Source organism: Phymastichus coffea, unplaced genomic scaffold (assembly GCF_024137745.1).
Source record: "Phymastichus coffea isolate CEN01 unplaced genomic scaffold, Cenicafe_Pcof_1.1 PCOF00084, whole genome shotgun sequence".
NCBI classification, from domain to species: domain Eukaryota; kingdom Metazoa; phylum Arthropoda; class Insecta; order Hymenoptera; family Eulophidae; genus Phymastichus; species Phymastichus coffea.
In genome coordinates, this window is record NW_026706895.1 from 877966 (window position 1) to 895344 (window position 17379).

The 17379-nt window shown below is 49.8% G+C and overlaps 1 protein-coding gene across 1 annotated transcript in view; it reads right to left on the reverse strand.

Moving 5' to 3' along the window:
• Positions 1-17379, reverse strand: part of LOC131668863 (uncharacterized) — a 48744-nt gene that overhangs the window by 29474 nt on the left and 1891 nt on the right. The window contains exons 2-3 of the mRNA XM_058943334.1: positions 13870-13962; positions 7508-13138 (exon numbers count right to left, since the gene is read on the reverse strand). Coding sequence (XP_058799317.1) covers positions 7508-13138; positions 13870-13962 — 5724 coding nt within the window. The remainder of the gene's footprint in view (positions 1-7507; positions 13139-13869; positions 13963-17379) is intronic.

Genomic DNA, 17379 nt, shown 5'->3' on the forward strand with positions numbered 1-17379 from the left:
CTAACGGGTCAGCCAGTGGAACTGTTCGTTTGCTTTTCTTGTTAAAACGCGCCGGCTGCTGTTTGTTCACGCGACGACCCTAGCAATGAAAAAAGAATCCGTCCACGCCATATATTTCACTATGACATCGATCACCCATATCTCGGCGTATTTCAGCTTCGGCCTGCATAATACCCGTTGAAAGCACATCTGAATTATGAACAAGCAAATTTCGGGCGAACGACGAAAATAGCAATCGGTCGGCCGAGCTCAAGCGTGTGGGCGAGGAGGAAGTAAATTGACTGTGTCCCGTCGTCATCGTCGTCGTCTCGCGATCTCGCCACGTAAATTTAACCTCCAGTCTGTTTTCCGAGTAATTGAATTTGCATTGTTAATGCAGCGATAAATCAAAAAAAAACGCGAGACTTTTTGCGTTCTGTATGTATGTGTGTGTGTGTGTGTGTGTGTGTGTGTGTGTGTGTGTGTGTGTGTGTGTGTGTGTGTGTGTTTACGCGAGTCGCTCTTTTTTGACGCGCGCGCGCTCGTTAATCTGCGCGCCTGCGATCGAAAGTAGGTTAATTGATGGGCTTTTAGGGGCGCTTTTGCGCACCACAGCACGTTTCTTTTTTGCGATCTGCCAAGCAAGTTTTTTGTTTGTTATGAATCGTCCAGCTGCGCTTGAGGCATTAAAAATTACCGACTGATTTATCGAGAATTTATTGTCCCAAATGAAAAGATAATTTTCATGAATTGCGTTGAACCGGAGACTTTTTATTTTATGCACACCAATGTTAGCTTAAAACTGTATTAATGCAACATCACTCAGCACTCCAAACGGCTAATATTTTAGGAAATACATTAGTTAATGCGGTACTTTGTTAATTACACAAGGCCCTCCCTCGCAGTGTATAAGTTGAAATAAACGAGGCAAATACGTAGATGAACCAAGCATTGCGTAATATAATTTTTTCATCAGTGATTTTTTTACCTGGCTTTGCCGACGACGCTTTAAACGTCGGTGCAATCATTTCTGAAAACATCAAAGAGACGAACACTGTTAATCATTGTTCAATTTCAAGACGCTCTGTATTGGCTTTCCACATTTTTTATAATAACTGGATTCTCTTGTTATGGCCGGATTTGCCGAGAACGTACTTTAGCGATTAATGATTTTTTTAAAGTTTACCAATACAGATATCTGGCAAGTATTCATAAATTCGGATATAACGCACTGAACAGTTAAATATCGCCTATTTATATCGAAGCAATAGAGGATATGGCTTTCCAATTCGGCTTCGGTCCAATCGCGCAAGATCAACGACGACGACTCGACTGCAAACGAGCGCTTGGAGAATCGAGAGACAATAAAAGAATCGAAGTATCAGCAGAATGCAAGCTTGTCGTGACATTTACCGAAAAATTCAATTCCGAGCGACTATAGGGAAAGCAACCAAGTAACTCGCTCTGTGGCGACGACGACGTCGACGACAACGACGACACTGCAAGCTTCGCTTTGTGCAGCTTTCGCTCTTATCGCGCGCGCGAGACATTCGCTTGGCTGTGGAGTCCCTTGGGACGAGTGCAGCAGCTCAAACACGAAACCGCGCGAGTGTTCGCGGTTCATTAATACGGAAGCGAGTACGAGAGCGAGCGACAGGCGCCTACGTGACTGCATGCGCTACTGACGCTCTCGGAACTCCCGTCCGCTCGTTTGACCGGCGCGTCGATTTTTCCGTCTAACAATGTACACGTGTAGTTCACGGAGATTAAGCTGAAGGCCAATCCACGATGGCTATACCCGGTTAATCCATTATTAGTGGCCGTGTGCTTTTTCGCGCGGATTATTTTTAGTTTTCCCAAGCTTCGAAAACTCTCGACTAATTTTACAGCGTCATTCAGCGAATGATACCCCTCGCACATTAACACTCCAGGCAGCTTATTGTGTTCCAAAATTAACCAGAGACAAATGTAAAAAGTTCAAGATCGCTCTCGTAAAGTCGTCCAGTTTTATTGCATAGTTGATTGGCTGGGTTGAAACGCGCCGCCAATGGAAGGTAGTCACGGGAAGGCTGTTCGCGCGCTTTACTTCCGTCGAGTAATACAACGAAACTACAGACTTTCTTTCTGCATTGAGCTTCCCGAGATGATTCAATACTAGATACAAGTTGTTTAATCTCGGTACAAGATTTATTTTGACTGCACAACGTTTTTTTATTTCTCGTCTCAATAACTGAGAAATCGGTGCGCGCGAACTGTGCGAGAAATAGAAGTAGCTTGTTGCACACCTGCAACCACGTCCAAATTGGTTATTCATAGATGGTAGGTATATACGCGGATTTTAAAAGTACACATAAGAGGGACGCAGAAACTGTAACACGATATTTCGGTTGCGTAATTTCGGCTGCTCGCGGTATGCTTTTAGTCGAGTACTCTCGACTCTGTGCTTTTCTCTTTCTCTCTGTGCGCGCGCGCGCGCGTCTGTGGTTGTAAGCTCGATCGTTTGAATAGACGACTCTATTTTGCACGTCAAAAGAAAAGATTGCAACTGGCGGAGAGAACGCGCAATTGACTCGGCTACTGCTCGCCTTTTTTTTTCATTCATTTCATACTGCTTCGCGAGCCACCAAAGAAATTCCCTGCACAAAATACCAACAACACTTTTTGCCCAAGTTTCTTGGCTACACTCAAGTACCACCGAGATAGAAACTGTTTTCACTGTAAGTAATCGAAAGCATTTAGTGAGCGACAGAGGACGTGGGCTCACTCACTTTTCTCCAGCATCGCGAGAAGTAACAGCAACGAAGCCGCGTCGGACTGAAGCAGTCTCAGTTCATAATAGGCGCGGCGATGGCAAGACACACGCTCGGCTCACGAGTGCGCGCAGAACTAAGCCAGAAGCAGCGGCAGCAGTAACCCGACGTCGCGACGCTCACTCTCTCTCTCTCTCTCTATCTCATTCTCTCTTTCCGTTTACGTTTATATCGTCGAGAGCGGGAGACGCCAATTTTTTCCCCTGATTGCGCGTTCTCCCAGTGACACTTTCTTCGCCAGTCGAGAGTCGATTGTTTGTTTTAATTATCTATACGCGCCAGTCAAAAGACTCATCTTTTCACACGACACGAGACAGTATAAAAATCTGGCAATTTTCTATCTTATCGAGCTAATGGCGTACGCGCCTCTTATCTCGCCTCTTATCTCGACGAAGCTAACGGAACCTGTTTTCTTAATTTCTCGCGTCCTGATTCCGAATACAATTGCGCTATCCTCGAGATTTTCAGCATAACGGCGGCAGGGCGAAAAACCTCGACCTTGCGCGGGCGCAACGATCGCGCAAGCAAAGCAACGCGATATCCGTCTAGGTGGAGCGTCTTACGTGAGCGCGTACCCGCGCCGCGGCAATCAGAGCGTGAAGGACGCGACGCGTGTGCACGCGGAAAGAGCGCAAGGAGTGGAAAAACGAAGGAAACGCGTGCACTTTTCTTTTCTTTTTTTTTCATTTTTATTTCGGGAGAGGGGGGGGGGGAGTATCAATTTGCGTCTACTCGTGCGCGACTGCACTGCTTCCACTACTTAATTTCCGTTCGATGCGCTCTGCGGACTTTCCAAACGCTTCGTATCAAGAGTCGCACTGAGCGCGTTCCAAAGCGTCGAAAGTTAATTATACGAGTGCGATCGGTCGAGCGACTTTGGACCATTCGAGATCCGTGCGCGCATCTGGACCGATTATTTCGGCGTCTTCGATAAAATTTTCGGCGCGCGTTGTAAAACTCGGCGATTCGAAAGAGTTTTCCGAGCTTGATAAAGCTGTCGATCAAACGGCATTAGAGACATCCGGGGGGAAAGCAATCTGACCTATATTTCGCGAAACCATCCCTCACAAACTCTCATCGACAAGTCTCAATCGCAGGCCTTCGAATCCATCATACAGCCAGCGCGCGCGCGCGTAAATTCGCCGCTTCCGATCGAGTCTATCGACAGCTCGCTCCGCCGCCGGCAAAGACAAACTCGTCGCCGCCACCGCGGTTCAGGCTCTAAAAGTAGGCTCGCTGTAAATACGCGTGGCGCGGAAGTCGCGCGCAGCAAAGTCGAAGAGTGACGGATGACGGAAACGACGGCGCAGTGTTCGAAAACCAGGCCGACAAGAACAATGCGTCGAAGCTGCCGAGCTTTTTCGGCACTCATTTTCTCAGACTATATCTCTCTCTTTGATCATAAGCTCTCACCGAGGATTTACTTTTAGCGCACGACGCTGCGTAAACATGTTTGTTTTCGGCGCGGCATCTTGTTCTTTCAATAGCTGTATTTATACGCGCGTGTTCGTTTGCTTTAGGCGCGCAAATACTGGAATAGCTGCTGCATTATATACTGGATTATCGCTGGCACACGGGGGATGATTTTTTATTTGGCGTTTTCAATGCGTGAAATTCGCGCGTCGGCGCGATTATTTCGGACACGGAGAGAACGACCGCGCGCCTCTGCCTGCACAAAAATAGTCGATTCGTAAAGCGCACTTTTTACGATGCTCGTTCTCGCGGCTACCGCTGAAACAAGAGTGCCGCTTGAACTTGACAAACGAACTGTGAATCGCCAAACAATCCGCCCCAACTCTTTCTCTCTCTGGAAAAAATAACATTCGCTGGTCGCAGCAAACGAAATTTTCTTTCGCGTTGTTGTTTTACAAAAGACGAATGACATTCAAGTCGGTAAGTTTTTTATTTTGAAAAGATTATTTTTCGTTTTCCATAAAATACGCCTGGAACAGAGAAAGTGGCGCAGATTATTTAGTTGTCTTCAAATCGAAATATCACGATCACTTGTAAACAGGTTGAAAAGTTTCGTCGCTGCACAGTGCAATCCCGGAAGGAAAATTACTGGACTACCTCGTCAATCCTATGCATGCGGGGATCATCAAGCCCGCAAGCCTACGGCTGCGCGGCGTAGCTCGCAGTCCTAGTGGGCTGTTATAAACAGTCCACTTATCCGCAGAGCAGCGTGTGCGGTGGGCGTATATACAGCTCGGCGCTTTCGAGAAGCTAGGCGCGATAGTGCGCCACGCTCCACAGTGCTCGTGCACTACGTGGCGGCGGCGCGTTATCAACCTACGGGAGCAACTAACCTTTACTGCCCCCTCGCAATTAAGCCTCTTTATATGCGAATGTCCGACAACTTTATTTACCCGCACCTCCCCACCCCAGAAATGGCTTTCCCGACAATTCTATCTTGATTTTCTTTATGTACACTTGCTCTGTAATTTTCACAAGACGAGAGGAAAGGAGAGAAACATTGTTGCGCTAGATGGATGAATGTAATTTGCACGAGATATCAACCTAATTTTTCCTCCGTTGGAATACGAATGCAGCTCGGTGCCCATTTGCAGGTAAAAAAAATGTGCTTTGTTGTAGCCGCTTATCACAATATTCTTTGCAGTTTGTTCGTCAGTCTTTATTTTCGTGCGCGGCATTGTGCGCAGTTGCGCAAATGTAGCGCTGATAAAAGAAGGGAGAGCGACAAAGAGAGAGGAGAGAGAGAGAGAGAGAGAGAGAGAGAGAGAGAGAAGGGCGAGAGAAAAAAATAAGATAGGCCAACAAACCTCTACCAAGCAAAAATCCCTTGCTGAGCTTCAAAGCACCGTCAATCTCGTGCAGCAAATCCGAGGCATTATCAGCTCGGCTTTTTGCCCCCTTATTATGCGAATTATCTTTCGCTAGAAAAGCCAGTAATTTCATATTTTATTTACAAGTGTATCATTATATCGTTTGTGCGCTTTGTCGATGGAGTTATTTCACAGAAGTTACTTATACAAACGTGAATTGTTATGAAACAACACAACATAAAATAATATTGAACATTGAAGAACATTGAGACAATGAAATATCGACAATTAGAAGAAAAAAAATCGTCCGAAAGGTGAATGAAATACAAATGGATTAGAAGGGGCATTATTAAACGTTGGAAGTAATTAGTGTCGAATCGAGAGTATAACTCAAGAACATATCGATCGAATTTCCATATCCCTCCGCTTCGTGAATACTAAACGTACTAATGGTCTGGATACTTTGATTTCCACACGACAATAATAATTATGGAATCTCTGGCTTGGTTGGCAGAATATTAATAATTGAAATCCGTAATACGAATTAAAAGGTTGCACGAAGATAAAGCAGAGCAGGAGCAGGCTTTCAATAATGGAAATCAATTAGACAAAAGCGCGCGGTAGCCGAAGCGGGTGGATTGAGTCGAGTCGAGTCGAGTCGAGTAGAGCTCCCGGACGAAGTTCGACGCCGCCATCCATCTAGGCGTTGGCGGGCTAATCGAGCCCTCGGGCTTAGCCAGTCTCGTTGGAATCTGCTTTCCATCAGCTTGGTAATCGTCGAACCGGGCCCTCCATTAAGCTTTCTCTCTCTCCCTCTGTCCCGCTAGCACGCGTGCTTTCGCAACGTTCGGAAATAGCTGCGAAAGAGCGGAGAGCGAGAGAAACCAAGTCGGCACCGTAAAACGGGGGATAGCCGCGCGTCGTGACGTCCAGCCGCTACCACTACGCTGACCTATTTTTCGAGAGACCCTAAATATAGTTTCCCAAGCACGCACTCGCCGCAAGCCAGATTTTCTCTCTCTCGCCGCGGGAAATTTAAGCTCGGCTGTCGGAGCTTTTTTGGTTTTTCTTTTCGCCTTGAGACGTCAGGCAGGTAAGAGGTGAGCTTTCGGAATGACTTAGTTTTCTTTTGTTTCAGCTGGATTTTTCACTTCTCTCTTTTTGAGCGGCACGCGAGAAATTGTTGGCACGGAGCGAAGCCCGCGAACGCCGAGTTTTTGTTTTCTCTCTCCGCAGTGGTTACGCAACGATGTTTTGGAGCAGTTTACAAGGCGGGAAGGTGGCTTGGAATAATCCGTGCGATATGTTTCGTCGAGACGACCGAGGAAAACGGGCCGGGACGCGCTTTCAGAAGTGGTTCGCGAAAAGCAAAATCAAGTTTTTACCGCGTGAAACACTTACGTTATGTGAAAAACATGAATCCGGCAGTCACTTTACCGAGAGGCTGATTTTTAACCTGAAGATTGCCTCGAACGAATTTATGGGCACTGAACTGTTTTTGTTCTCTTTTAAAAATAATGGGAAATTTATCGACGGGTGAGAGGTTAAAACATCAAAAAAGAAGAAAAGACTAATTTGCAATATCCGTATATCTTACTTGCACTCGCCATATCACAATGCTAATAAGTACTAACGCACAGCCAAACTCAACCACACGAAAATGCTACGGAGCGCGACTGCTTAAAAAAATTGGTTAATAGCCGTTTGAACGATACGATAAGACAACCAATGAACAAGGATACGCCTACCGACAATCTCTTGACGTAACTGTGTTAGTGACGGTTAGTTGACAAACTCCAATAGCAGCAGCAGTAGCAGCAGCAGCAGCAGCAGCACCAGTAGTGGTACGTATAGCGTAGTCGGCTCGCTTATCACACGCACTGCAAGCACTGCAAACGAGCCAAGAGTGGATCGAGGCGAATGCGAGCGACTCACCGGCCTTCTCATTGTCTTCGCAGTCAGATAGCCTAAGGAACTCCTGTAGGTGTTTAGGTAGATTCCGCGCGTCCTTCACTTCCTGGCCGTCGACGAGGAATTTGACGCTGGCGGACTCCCCGCCGCTACTCCCAGCGCTAGCGCCTTCGGTCTCGCCGCTGTCGTCCAGCTTGATGCCCTGCTTGTGCAGTCGACTCTTTGCCCTCTCGATGAACTCCTGCTCGACCGTGTTCGTAGTCTCGCTGTGCTTCGAGGGCAGATCGGCGCGCGAGCTGATCTTGATGAGCTTGTGCTGGCGACGTTCCTCGCGCTCGTGGACTCTGTGCACGTACTCGTTGTACATTTGTCGGCGAAACACTTCGCCGTTGGTCGGAATCGCGGCGATCGATAGCGGCCTCTGCTGCTGTCTCCTCGTCATCGGCTCGCTTACGTGGCGAGCGAGGTCCTCTAACACGGAGTCGGCTGTCGCGCCGAGTGCAGGCGGCTCGCGTCGCTCGATCGCCTCGCTCGTCGTTTCGCGCGAGTCCTCCATGCCCTCGAACTCTTCGGCGTCGGCGTCGGCGTCGACTTGGTTGCTCGCAAGCTGCATCGACGGGTGCTCGCGCGCGCCCTCACGGCCAGTTTGCTGCGGCCGAGCCCTCTCGGACGGATTGTCGAGGAAGCTGCACTCGGCGACAGTGTAGGCTCGAGGCTTCCCACGCAGCATCTTCCGCAGCGCCAGCTCCTTTTGAAACGTCTCGGCCGCTCTTCTCTCCTCCTCCTCGGCGGCGATCACGCTCTTCAGCTGCTGCTCCAAGCGCTCGATGTACTTGAGCTGTCGGTCGAAGTACTCCTGCGGCAGCGAGTACCTCTTGTGCCTGTCCATCTGCTCCTTCGTGCCAGCCTGCAGCTGCGCCAAATTGTCCAAGACCTCGCTGGCAACCGCCTGCTCGGGGCTGTCCGGGTTTCGCCCGAGCCCGCTGCCACTCCTGGGCGTGTCCGGTCCTCGGTCGAAGATGCTCCGTCTGTCTATGCAGTCGCTGTCGACAACGACGTGCCTCTTGACGGGCGCGGGCACTCGCGGCCTGTCCGCGACGATGAGCGCCGAGTTGACGTGGCGGGGCTCGCGCTGGCAGCTCGCGCCGGTCATCGCGCCGGTCATCGCGCTCGACGGCCTCGGCGCTGGACTGGAGACTCGCACGGCGGATTTGCCGATAACAGCGCTGCCGAAGGGAATCGGACTCCCGCGCGAGTCGGGCGTCGCGTTGCGCGGCGGTGTCGAGTGCGCCAGCGGCCGGCTATCGGCGCTCGGACCAGACGCCCACTCGGCGTTATCGTCGCCCGGTCGCCTCGCCAGACTCAGCCAGTCGCTCAAGCGCTTCGCCTGCAGTCGGTCCACCATGCCGCTCTGGCGCTGATGAGAAACAGGGTTCTCTTTGATGATGCTCAGGAGCCGGCTGCTCTCCACTCGGTCCTCGTCTCTCGCTCTGTCCATCGGAGCCACGTCCACGAAGTATCTGGCCGGGAGGACCGCGTGCGAATGCTCGTGGTGGTAGCCGTGCCGATCGATGAATTTCCGGTGCAAGTCCAGCAGGTTGTCCGCCGAAGTTTTGATCTCCGACTGGCGCTGAGCCGGCGAAAAGCAGACGAGCACCTTTGGGTCGTCCTTGGTTGGCACGCCGGTCCAGCATTTGGACGTCTGATTGCCCATCTTGTCGTTCACATCGGACTCGAAGCAGCGAGCAGAGGCAATCTGCCTGATGAGCGCCTCGCCGCGGGGCATCGACAGAATCTTTTTGATGCAGAGGTCCTTCAGCGAGTCGCTGAACTTAGCTGGCGCTGCATAGTCTGCGTCACGCCGGCTATTATTGGCACGACCGAGGGGCACGTAGTACAGATGCTCGTCGCTGGCTATTGTCTTGGCGTCGTGGTCTTGTTTGTTGCCTGGCGCACCTCCAACGACCCTGGACTGATCATCATGCCGCCGCTCCAGGAGCTCGGCCGTCGTTCGCCTACCGCCCGAGAACGTCGTCTGAGGTAGTGCCGGTCGTGGTGGTGGACTTTCCCCTTCCTCCTGCTGCGGGTGGCTGACGGCCGACGACGCTATTTCAAAACTCGCCCCACTGCCAATTTTATTAGCGTTGCGTAAGCCTCGAGGCAAAGACGGCGCCAGAAACTCGTCGATTATGCAGCGAGTGTTTTGGGGCAGCGACTCAAGGTCGTAACGCCCAAGTAGGTTATGTACGTCTTGCTTCGTGCTTGCGTTGCTCGACAGAAGGCTTAGTAGAGCTTTTACGAGGTCGGCAATTTCGCTGTTATTGCTTTGTTTGATGGCGTCGAACGCCCGATGATGGAATCGACCGAAGGCGAAGTGAATGTAATCGTGCGACGGGTGGCAGTTTGGAGCGTTCATCGGCCTCTGACATCGAACAGGTGGGGGTGGAGGTGATCTACTTATAAATATGCTTTGCTCGCGGTGTGTGTTTTCCGTTCGCAGTAACGATCCGTCCATTTGCACGGCATCCGTGGAGTCTTGAAATCTCGACGGCCCTAATGAAACTTGGATTGGTATCGTCACGATACGTTCTTCTAATTGTTGACGAATACCACATTGGATTACATTTTTTACGAAAAACTCTTGGTTTTCTCTCAAGCCATTGTCCAACTTTATGGGAATACGGCGTTCTCTGCTCTGACTTTCTTCTCTACCTCGTTCGCGTTCTCGAATCTTATCACGTTCTATATTTATGATCCAATCTTCTGATTGTACAGGACTTATTCGTTCTTTGATTTTTTCATTCAATTCTTCGGCAACTTCTGGTCCGTACGGCCTTTTATATATGTTGCTATTTAATTGGATAGGTACAACAAGCTCCTCGCCTTCTTTCTTCTCTGTTGCTTCAGAATCTCGCTTCTTATGATCTCCGTTACTATTCAGTGTCCTCTCTGCCTGCACGGGAATAACACGTACCGAATTTATTTCAAGCGAGTTTTTATTTACTTCTGATTTTGTCTCATTTTTCCCTTTAATAGAAATCGTCCTTTCTTCCACGTTTTTTACTTGCTCATTAGCTATTTTTCTTATATTATTACATGGACCATTGGCAATATAGGTATCAATTATTTTCATAGGTATTAAATGCTCTGCAGATTTCAATTCATCGAATTTTCCATTACATTTCAAACTTTCTATTTGTGAGCAACGTATAGCTTTGTCATTTTTACTGCCTATTTTACTTTCCGTTTCAGCTATCAAAATGGCTATTTCTTGCAATTGAGCAGGTATCGTGCCTTCTTGATGTCTCTTTAACCATGGAGGCAGTGAATTTTCGGTGCCATTTTTATAAACGCTATCGAATTTAAAAATTCCATCCACCTCGCTGTTGAGCCCATCTACTGCTGACATTGGGACTATTCGTTCAGTTGCTGCTTCCAAATTGATAGGTATATCGCCCTCCTCAACGATATCATTAATATTTACATTTGCATTCATATTTTGTACATTTGACGTTTCATCGATAGCATTGGAGTTCTGCTCATGTTGCATTACTTTGACCGTTTTATCAGTATTTCCTTCGTGCTCAACATTAGCGGAATAAGAAATTTCTTTAGCGTTTCCATCATTTCGACTGGCAGGTTCACTTTCACACGGCAAGCCTTGCGCGATTTGAGAAACTGGGATTATATTTATGTTTTCATATTCCCTTGATAAGCTGTTGATAAGCCCTGCATATTCGTCGATGCAAATAGTGTCGCTGCTACGTAATTTTGTTTGATCTATAATTTGAGCTTCGTTATTTATACCCCATGCGTCATCGCTGTTAGCAATTTCGTTGGTTATTCTCGCTTTTTCGCTGTCTGAGTCATACTGCAATGGACTGTGTATAACTATTTCTTCTAAATCTATCTTGTTATTGGCTTCGTTATTTTTAACCTGCGTCGTATCCTCCTCTATCGAATTTTCTTGCTCGAGATTTTCCTTAAAAGGCTCTAGCTCCTCAGACGTACCAGCATTTTCCGAAGCCGCACTGCCGTCCTCCGAGGGTCTATCATGTTTTTCTTTTTTAACGAAGCCGTTGATATCACGACTAGATTGAACGACACTAATTTCTTCGGTGAACTTCTTCTTTCCTTCAAAATCATGGTGCTCTTCTTCGAGTGCTGCGCGTTTGTTAGTTTTCTCGTCTCTAACATCGTTAATCACGCTTTCCGTCAAACTGTGAACAAGATTCATGAAAGTTACGACATTCTCGCTCTGAGAAAACGTACTGTCTGTTTTAGTTTTGTCCCTCGCTACGGTCGTTTTGTCTTCTCCCACTTCCTCCATGGCCGCCTTCAGTTTGGCTTCTGCTGTGCCTGACACGACAATGATTTCTTCTAACGTCACGTCCTCCACACCATTATCACAGCCCTGTTTGTTAACGTCACCTTTTCGCAATATCTCGCTGCACTGCGCGGCGGGAGTCAGCCTTGTCTCGTCAACTCCGGCAATCTCGTCTGCGTCCGCGCAAGTTTGCACGTCGTCCAACTCGGCGGAACATCTTCTATCTCGGAGCACACTGCGCAAGTCTCGGCGCGGTCGATGGAACTTGCCGATCTCCTCGTTAATGAAATCGCGGATATGCTGTTTGCCTCCGTCCTCGGTTCGCGCCTCAACCTCCTCCTCCTCGATAATGTCGAGGCACCTGTTCTGCTCTTGACTCAACTGCGAGCCAAGCGGCGCGCTGGCTCTCTTCCGACGCGACGAGTCGCGGCCCTCGGCCACTTTGTTGGCGTCGCACGCCGAGCTTGGCAATTTCAATCCCGCGATGAAGTGACGCAGCTTCTTTTCAACCTCGCACGGCATGGACTCGTCGTCGCTGCTCGCGTCTCTCAGTCTATCGAGGCTCGATTCCCTCTCCGCGTCCGACTCGGCTTCCGAGACGATAGCTTGGGGCCGTGCAGTCGTGGTCTCGAAGTCCGACTCGCTCTCGCTGACCTCCTGAATTTCCAGGAAGTCGAACCGCTTCGCTGGAATCGCCACGGTCCAGCATTCTTTGGCACCCGGCAAATTCTCGACTTTTTCCGAGAGATCTTTAGGCAACGGCTCCACGAGCTCAGCTGGCTCTGTCACGGTTACGTTAGGAAGCTGCTTGCCGTTGGGTAGATCTTCCTTGCCGTTTAGGCCAGCTTCTACGATGCCAACTCCGACGATGTGATCGAGTCGTGCCTCCAGGGGCATCGCGTTCCTTATCGTCGTCACCTCGTAAATTTGCGTATCCGTCTGCATAGTTTTCTTCTCGATCTTGAGCCGATTGTGCCTTTTTAGCATTCTACTTCTCGCCGACGACAAGTTCGCCAGGTACGGCAGTTCCTCGGGACACATCTTTTCCGTCGTGATAGTCAACGTATCCCCATCGATTTTTGTCTCCGCCAGTGATTTTGCTCGCGACACTTGCTCTGCATTCTCATGTGGCGATTCTTCCTCGGCAACGTCGGCGAGCTCGTCATCGCGCGGCCAAGTGCTTATGCAGGGCAGCGGCAGTCTCTTGCGCTGTCTGTGGCGACGATTTCGCCGGTTTTTCGAGCCGCAAGGCATCCTCGGGCGGCTTGACGATTCGCTGTCGGTTGCGTAGTCCAAGTGAGGTGGTGAATTAGGGGGTGAAACGGGTTCTTACGCAGAGAATTGAACGTGCTATTTGGTTTGTTTTCCCATTGTTTGAGGATGCTATCACTCTTCAAACCACAAAACGAAGATATTTCAAAATATGCCGAGAAAAATATTTTGGTAGTAATTGGCTTTTAAAGGCGAAGAGATGGAAGAGTCGGAAATATTTTTCTCAGCGAAAAAAAGAGAAGTTTGTAGTTAGTAAGTCACTTCAAACGACTCGTGCGATACGTGACGAAGAAAGGAACAAACGAAGGAGGACTGTCAGTACTATTAACAATAAAAACAGCTACTGTCGGACGCGGCGAAAGCTGCGTATTTCCGAACAAGAGAAGCGTCGCGATCAGAGGGAAAACCCGAGATTTTGATTCGCGATGACGTGCAACGTCCGCCGAGCTTCTAACGAGATGAGTCTCGTCTAATCCGCCGCTCTCTCAAGTGGTGCATTGTGCTCGCGTCGGCGTGAAGTGGGCGCTCGAACATTCAAAATCAAGCCACAATTGTAGCCGCGCGCGTTGCACAGATCGAGATATAGTCTCGCCGAGACAGAGTCGCGCGCGTGCCGATCACAGGTGAACGAAAACGCGAACGCAACGAGAATAGCTTGTCTAGCCGCGATCAAGGTGGCAGGCGATACCTGGCGTGCGGGAGAGTACGCAGTGAACGAATTTCCAGGTTTAATTTTGGCCAAAGCGTTGCGTGAGTTGTCTCTAAGCAAAGCAATGCGTGCACTTACTCTGCTCGCTCTCGTCCCTCTGGCTCGGTGACTCTTTCTTCAAGCTGCCGTTCTGATTCTCATAGCTCGATTCGTTTCTCGCGTTGTCCGCATCTGCAAACGAACAATATCATGATTTTGAATCAACGTTACTTGCCAAATCGCTTTCGAGATTGATATTGAAATTGTTACGATTGTTTGCCGGCTTATCGCGCAAAGTAGCCTGCCATTCCGGCTAAGAGCGCAAATAAGTGAAGCTGTACAAAAAGTAACTCTGTAGCGACACGCAGGTGTATATATAGCGGCGGTATTGCGCATGTGACTCTGAGGAATCGTGCCAGAGTCGCGTACGCGGGGTGTTCGGATCGCGGGCAGCCACTGATCACGACGAAGTATGCACCCGCTCTTTCTCTCTCTCTCTCTCTCTCTCTCATTCCCGTACGTCAGCTCCCCACCGCGCTTGCCGATGTACTTATGCGTACGTGTGGTGTGCGTGCGTCTGTCACGTCTTTTGTGCCAATGTGTTTTCGGGAGGTACGCGAGCGTGAAGAAGTACGTGGGTTTCGGTGTCCGAGTAATTGGCCAAAAGTATAGGTCATGGGTGTGTTTACGTATGCGCGATTGCGTGCGTACGTGGTTGTATGCATACGAAGTTCCATGTTATATCTTATTGTAAATTGCTTTTAATATACGTGCAATTTGGTATTCAAAAGTGTACGATGTAAATTATTGCGGTACGGCCAACGGAAAAAATTCGTTGCCAAGAGTAAAATTGAAGTTCAATCGCTTTGGTAATTAGTTTTCTTTAACAACGCTACTCGTTATGAAAAAAAAACAGTCACCCGCATTCTCCCTGTCACTTACTTCACATTGGAGCGTAAGTAACGTCAGAATTCCCACGGCATCAACAAGTTCTCAACAACAAGCGCACCTACTCGATCCAATCACTCACAGCAGATAAAAAAAGCCAAGATGTCAAGAGGCGACAGCAGCAGTGGCGGCAGCGGGAGCTCGGCAATAATAAAGCGCGTCGATCGACTTGTGACACAAGTGCTCGCGCGAGTTTAACCGGACGACAAGCAGACTGAACTGCGAGCGATCGCGCACTACTCGCATCGGCTGATAAATTCCTATATAGCTGTGTGGGGCGACGTTAAAAGCCAAACAATTGTTGCTAGCTACCCACACTCGCGCACAAGTTGGTGTGTGTACTTCCTTCCTTCCGAGACAATACGAGTGGGACCCCACCCAATTGGACATGCGCCCGCCCAGGTGTTCGTGCACCTCTTTTATGTTATGTCACGCGCTTCGACGCGAAGCTTACGGCGAGGCAACTGATTGAATAATTAAATCGCGAGCGCGCGCATTTACTAAGGAGACTCGTCGTTGAGCGCGACGAGCGTTTATCACGGATGATTGGCAGTTGACACTGCCCCACTGCCAGTGGATACTCTACCGCGTGGGATGCTGCGCGCGCTTTGAAAAGAAAATTTAAGCGAGTGCTTCGCGACGTCCCGCCTGCGCGCTTCTGTTATCTCCTTATCGTCACGTACGGTTCGAAATATTAGGACCAATGGACGTCTCCGTTACAACGAAGCCCACAAACCGTAATAATCTGGAAAGCCATATCGCTACTAAAGATAAAAACGTAATGTCAGCGCTATGTTAAAAACAGCATTAGTGTATCAGACCGGTCAATTAGATAATTTCGCTGAGCAAACGCGCGTCGGAGTCTCCGGAGGGACCAGCGACCGCCCGAGTGCACTTAAACCATGCCCCTTTCCCCCACACCTAATTTGCCAATTACATTAATAACTGCCGGATTAGCCGTGCGATATCTCTGCCTCTCGAAATAAATCCGCGCGACGATCATTGCGATCGAGAGAGAAACAGAGAATGCCACTGCGGTGCCGCTTCGAGAGAGGGATGAGTGACTCCCTAATTAGCCTGCGTCTCTCTTTCTCGGAGCGAGAGACAGCCAGCCGGTGCAGTGCTTTGCAGTGGGACGACAACGAGGGTGCAGCTCTCGTGCACGAGGCTATCGATTTAACCGAGTTACGGAAAGGAAGTTACCTCGCGTACAACCCTTACGGTCACACCACGGCTCTTTCTACTCGCTTTCCAATCATCGGTGCAAGAAATAATGGAAGCCCTCGATGGCAAGTAATCTTCAGCGCGATTTCGATGACGTAACGAACGCACGATTACCCAATTGAACTGCTCTCGAGTAACGCAGAGAAAGAGAGAGAGAGAGAGAGAGAGAGAGAGAGCGCGCGCGATGCGACAAAAATATCGGTGGCGCTCGACCAAATCGCTCTCGTCCCATAGAAACGTCGCCCGATCGGTCGTTTGACAATGCGACACGAGCGTTGTAAAAAAAGCGCGCGCAGCGTAGTCAAAGAGTGGGAGAGAGAGAATCACGGAAATGTTGGGCTCGGCCCAGCCAAACCATGACGCCTACTACCGCGCCCATGCACGCGGAGATTCTCGATACGTACGCGCGCGCACGTACACCTACGTGGCGCTCGTGTGTGCGCGCATTTGCCGTGCATTGTACGCGCCGCACTTGTGTGCACGGCGGTTTCTAGGCCGAGAGCGCATAGGTGCAGTGCGCTGACGCCCGAGGAATCGTGGGAGATTCAGGGCCCGGCCCGATTGCTACTGGCCTGTCGATGCTTAACCAAATCCACCGTGATTTGCTCTCTGAATGGCCGCGGCCATTTAGCGAGCGCGACGCTGCGCCTGCTCGCCAGATTTCATTTTGAAACAATGCACGTCGTCGACAACGGCTGCCGACAACGCAGAGTATCGAATATTTATCGGCGACCGTCGAACAGATGAGTCGAGCGTCCCAATTCGATCGAGTTTCATGCCTCAAAGTCTACGCGATACCGTCCGATCGTTACGCCGCTATATAATGTTCCACAGACAGCATCTAACTTCAGTGAATAGCGCAGCCTATATATGCATTCATAATCACGGTGCGTATCCGGCGATGAGTTCCCAAGTAACGCCGAGCGCACGGAGGACGCGCGTGCTGCAGCGGCGCGGAGTAGCGAATTCTCTCGGAGACGCAAGCAACAAAGCCGCAGCCGCGGCGGTCCTCGGGAAAGTCATAGATACGGCTGCGACGGGGAGACGAGCTGAATAGCACGCGAAGACAAACGGGGGCGGTCGAGCACAGAGGCAGACGAGGGTGGCTGCGCGCTCACGTCATGCTCGCCTGGAAATCGATGCTATCCATCCGACGCGGCTCATTGCGTACTCTGGTGCGAGTGTGTGTGCGCGCGGTGGTCTCGGCATCCCTTTCCCCCCGATCGGCCGCGCCACTGAATTTCCATGATTTATTAAACCGGCGACTCGCTATCGCGAGATCACGATAGCTTATCACCCGTGGCTACTTCGTAGCCCCCTCGCTGCGATTCCAATAGCGGATAAAGATCAAATATAAATAAAAAGCAAATAAAGCTTTTACGTACCGGCGGGGCTTATCGACGTGGTCACATGCGCGAAAAGCGAAGAGCGAGGACG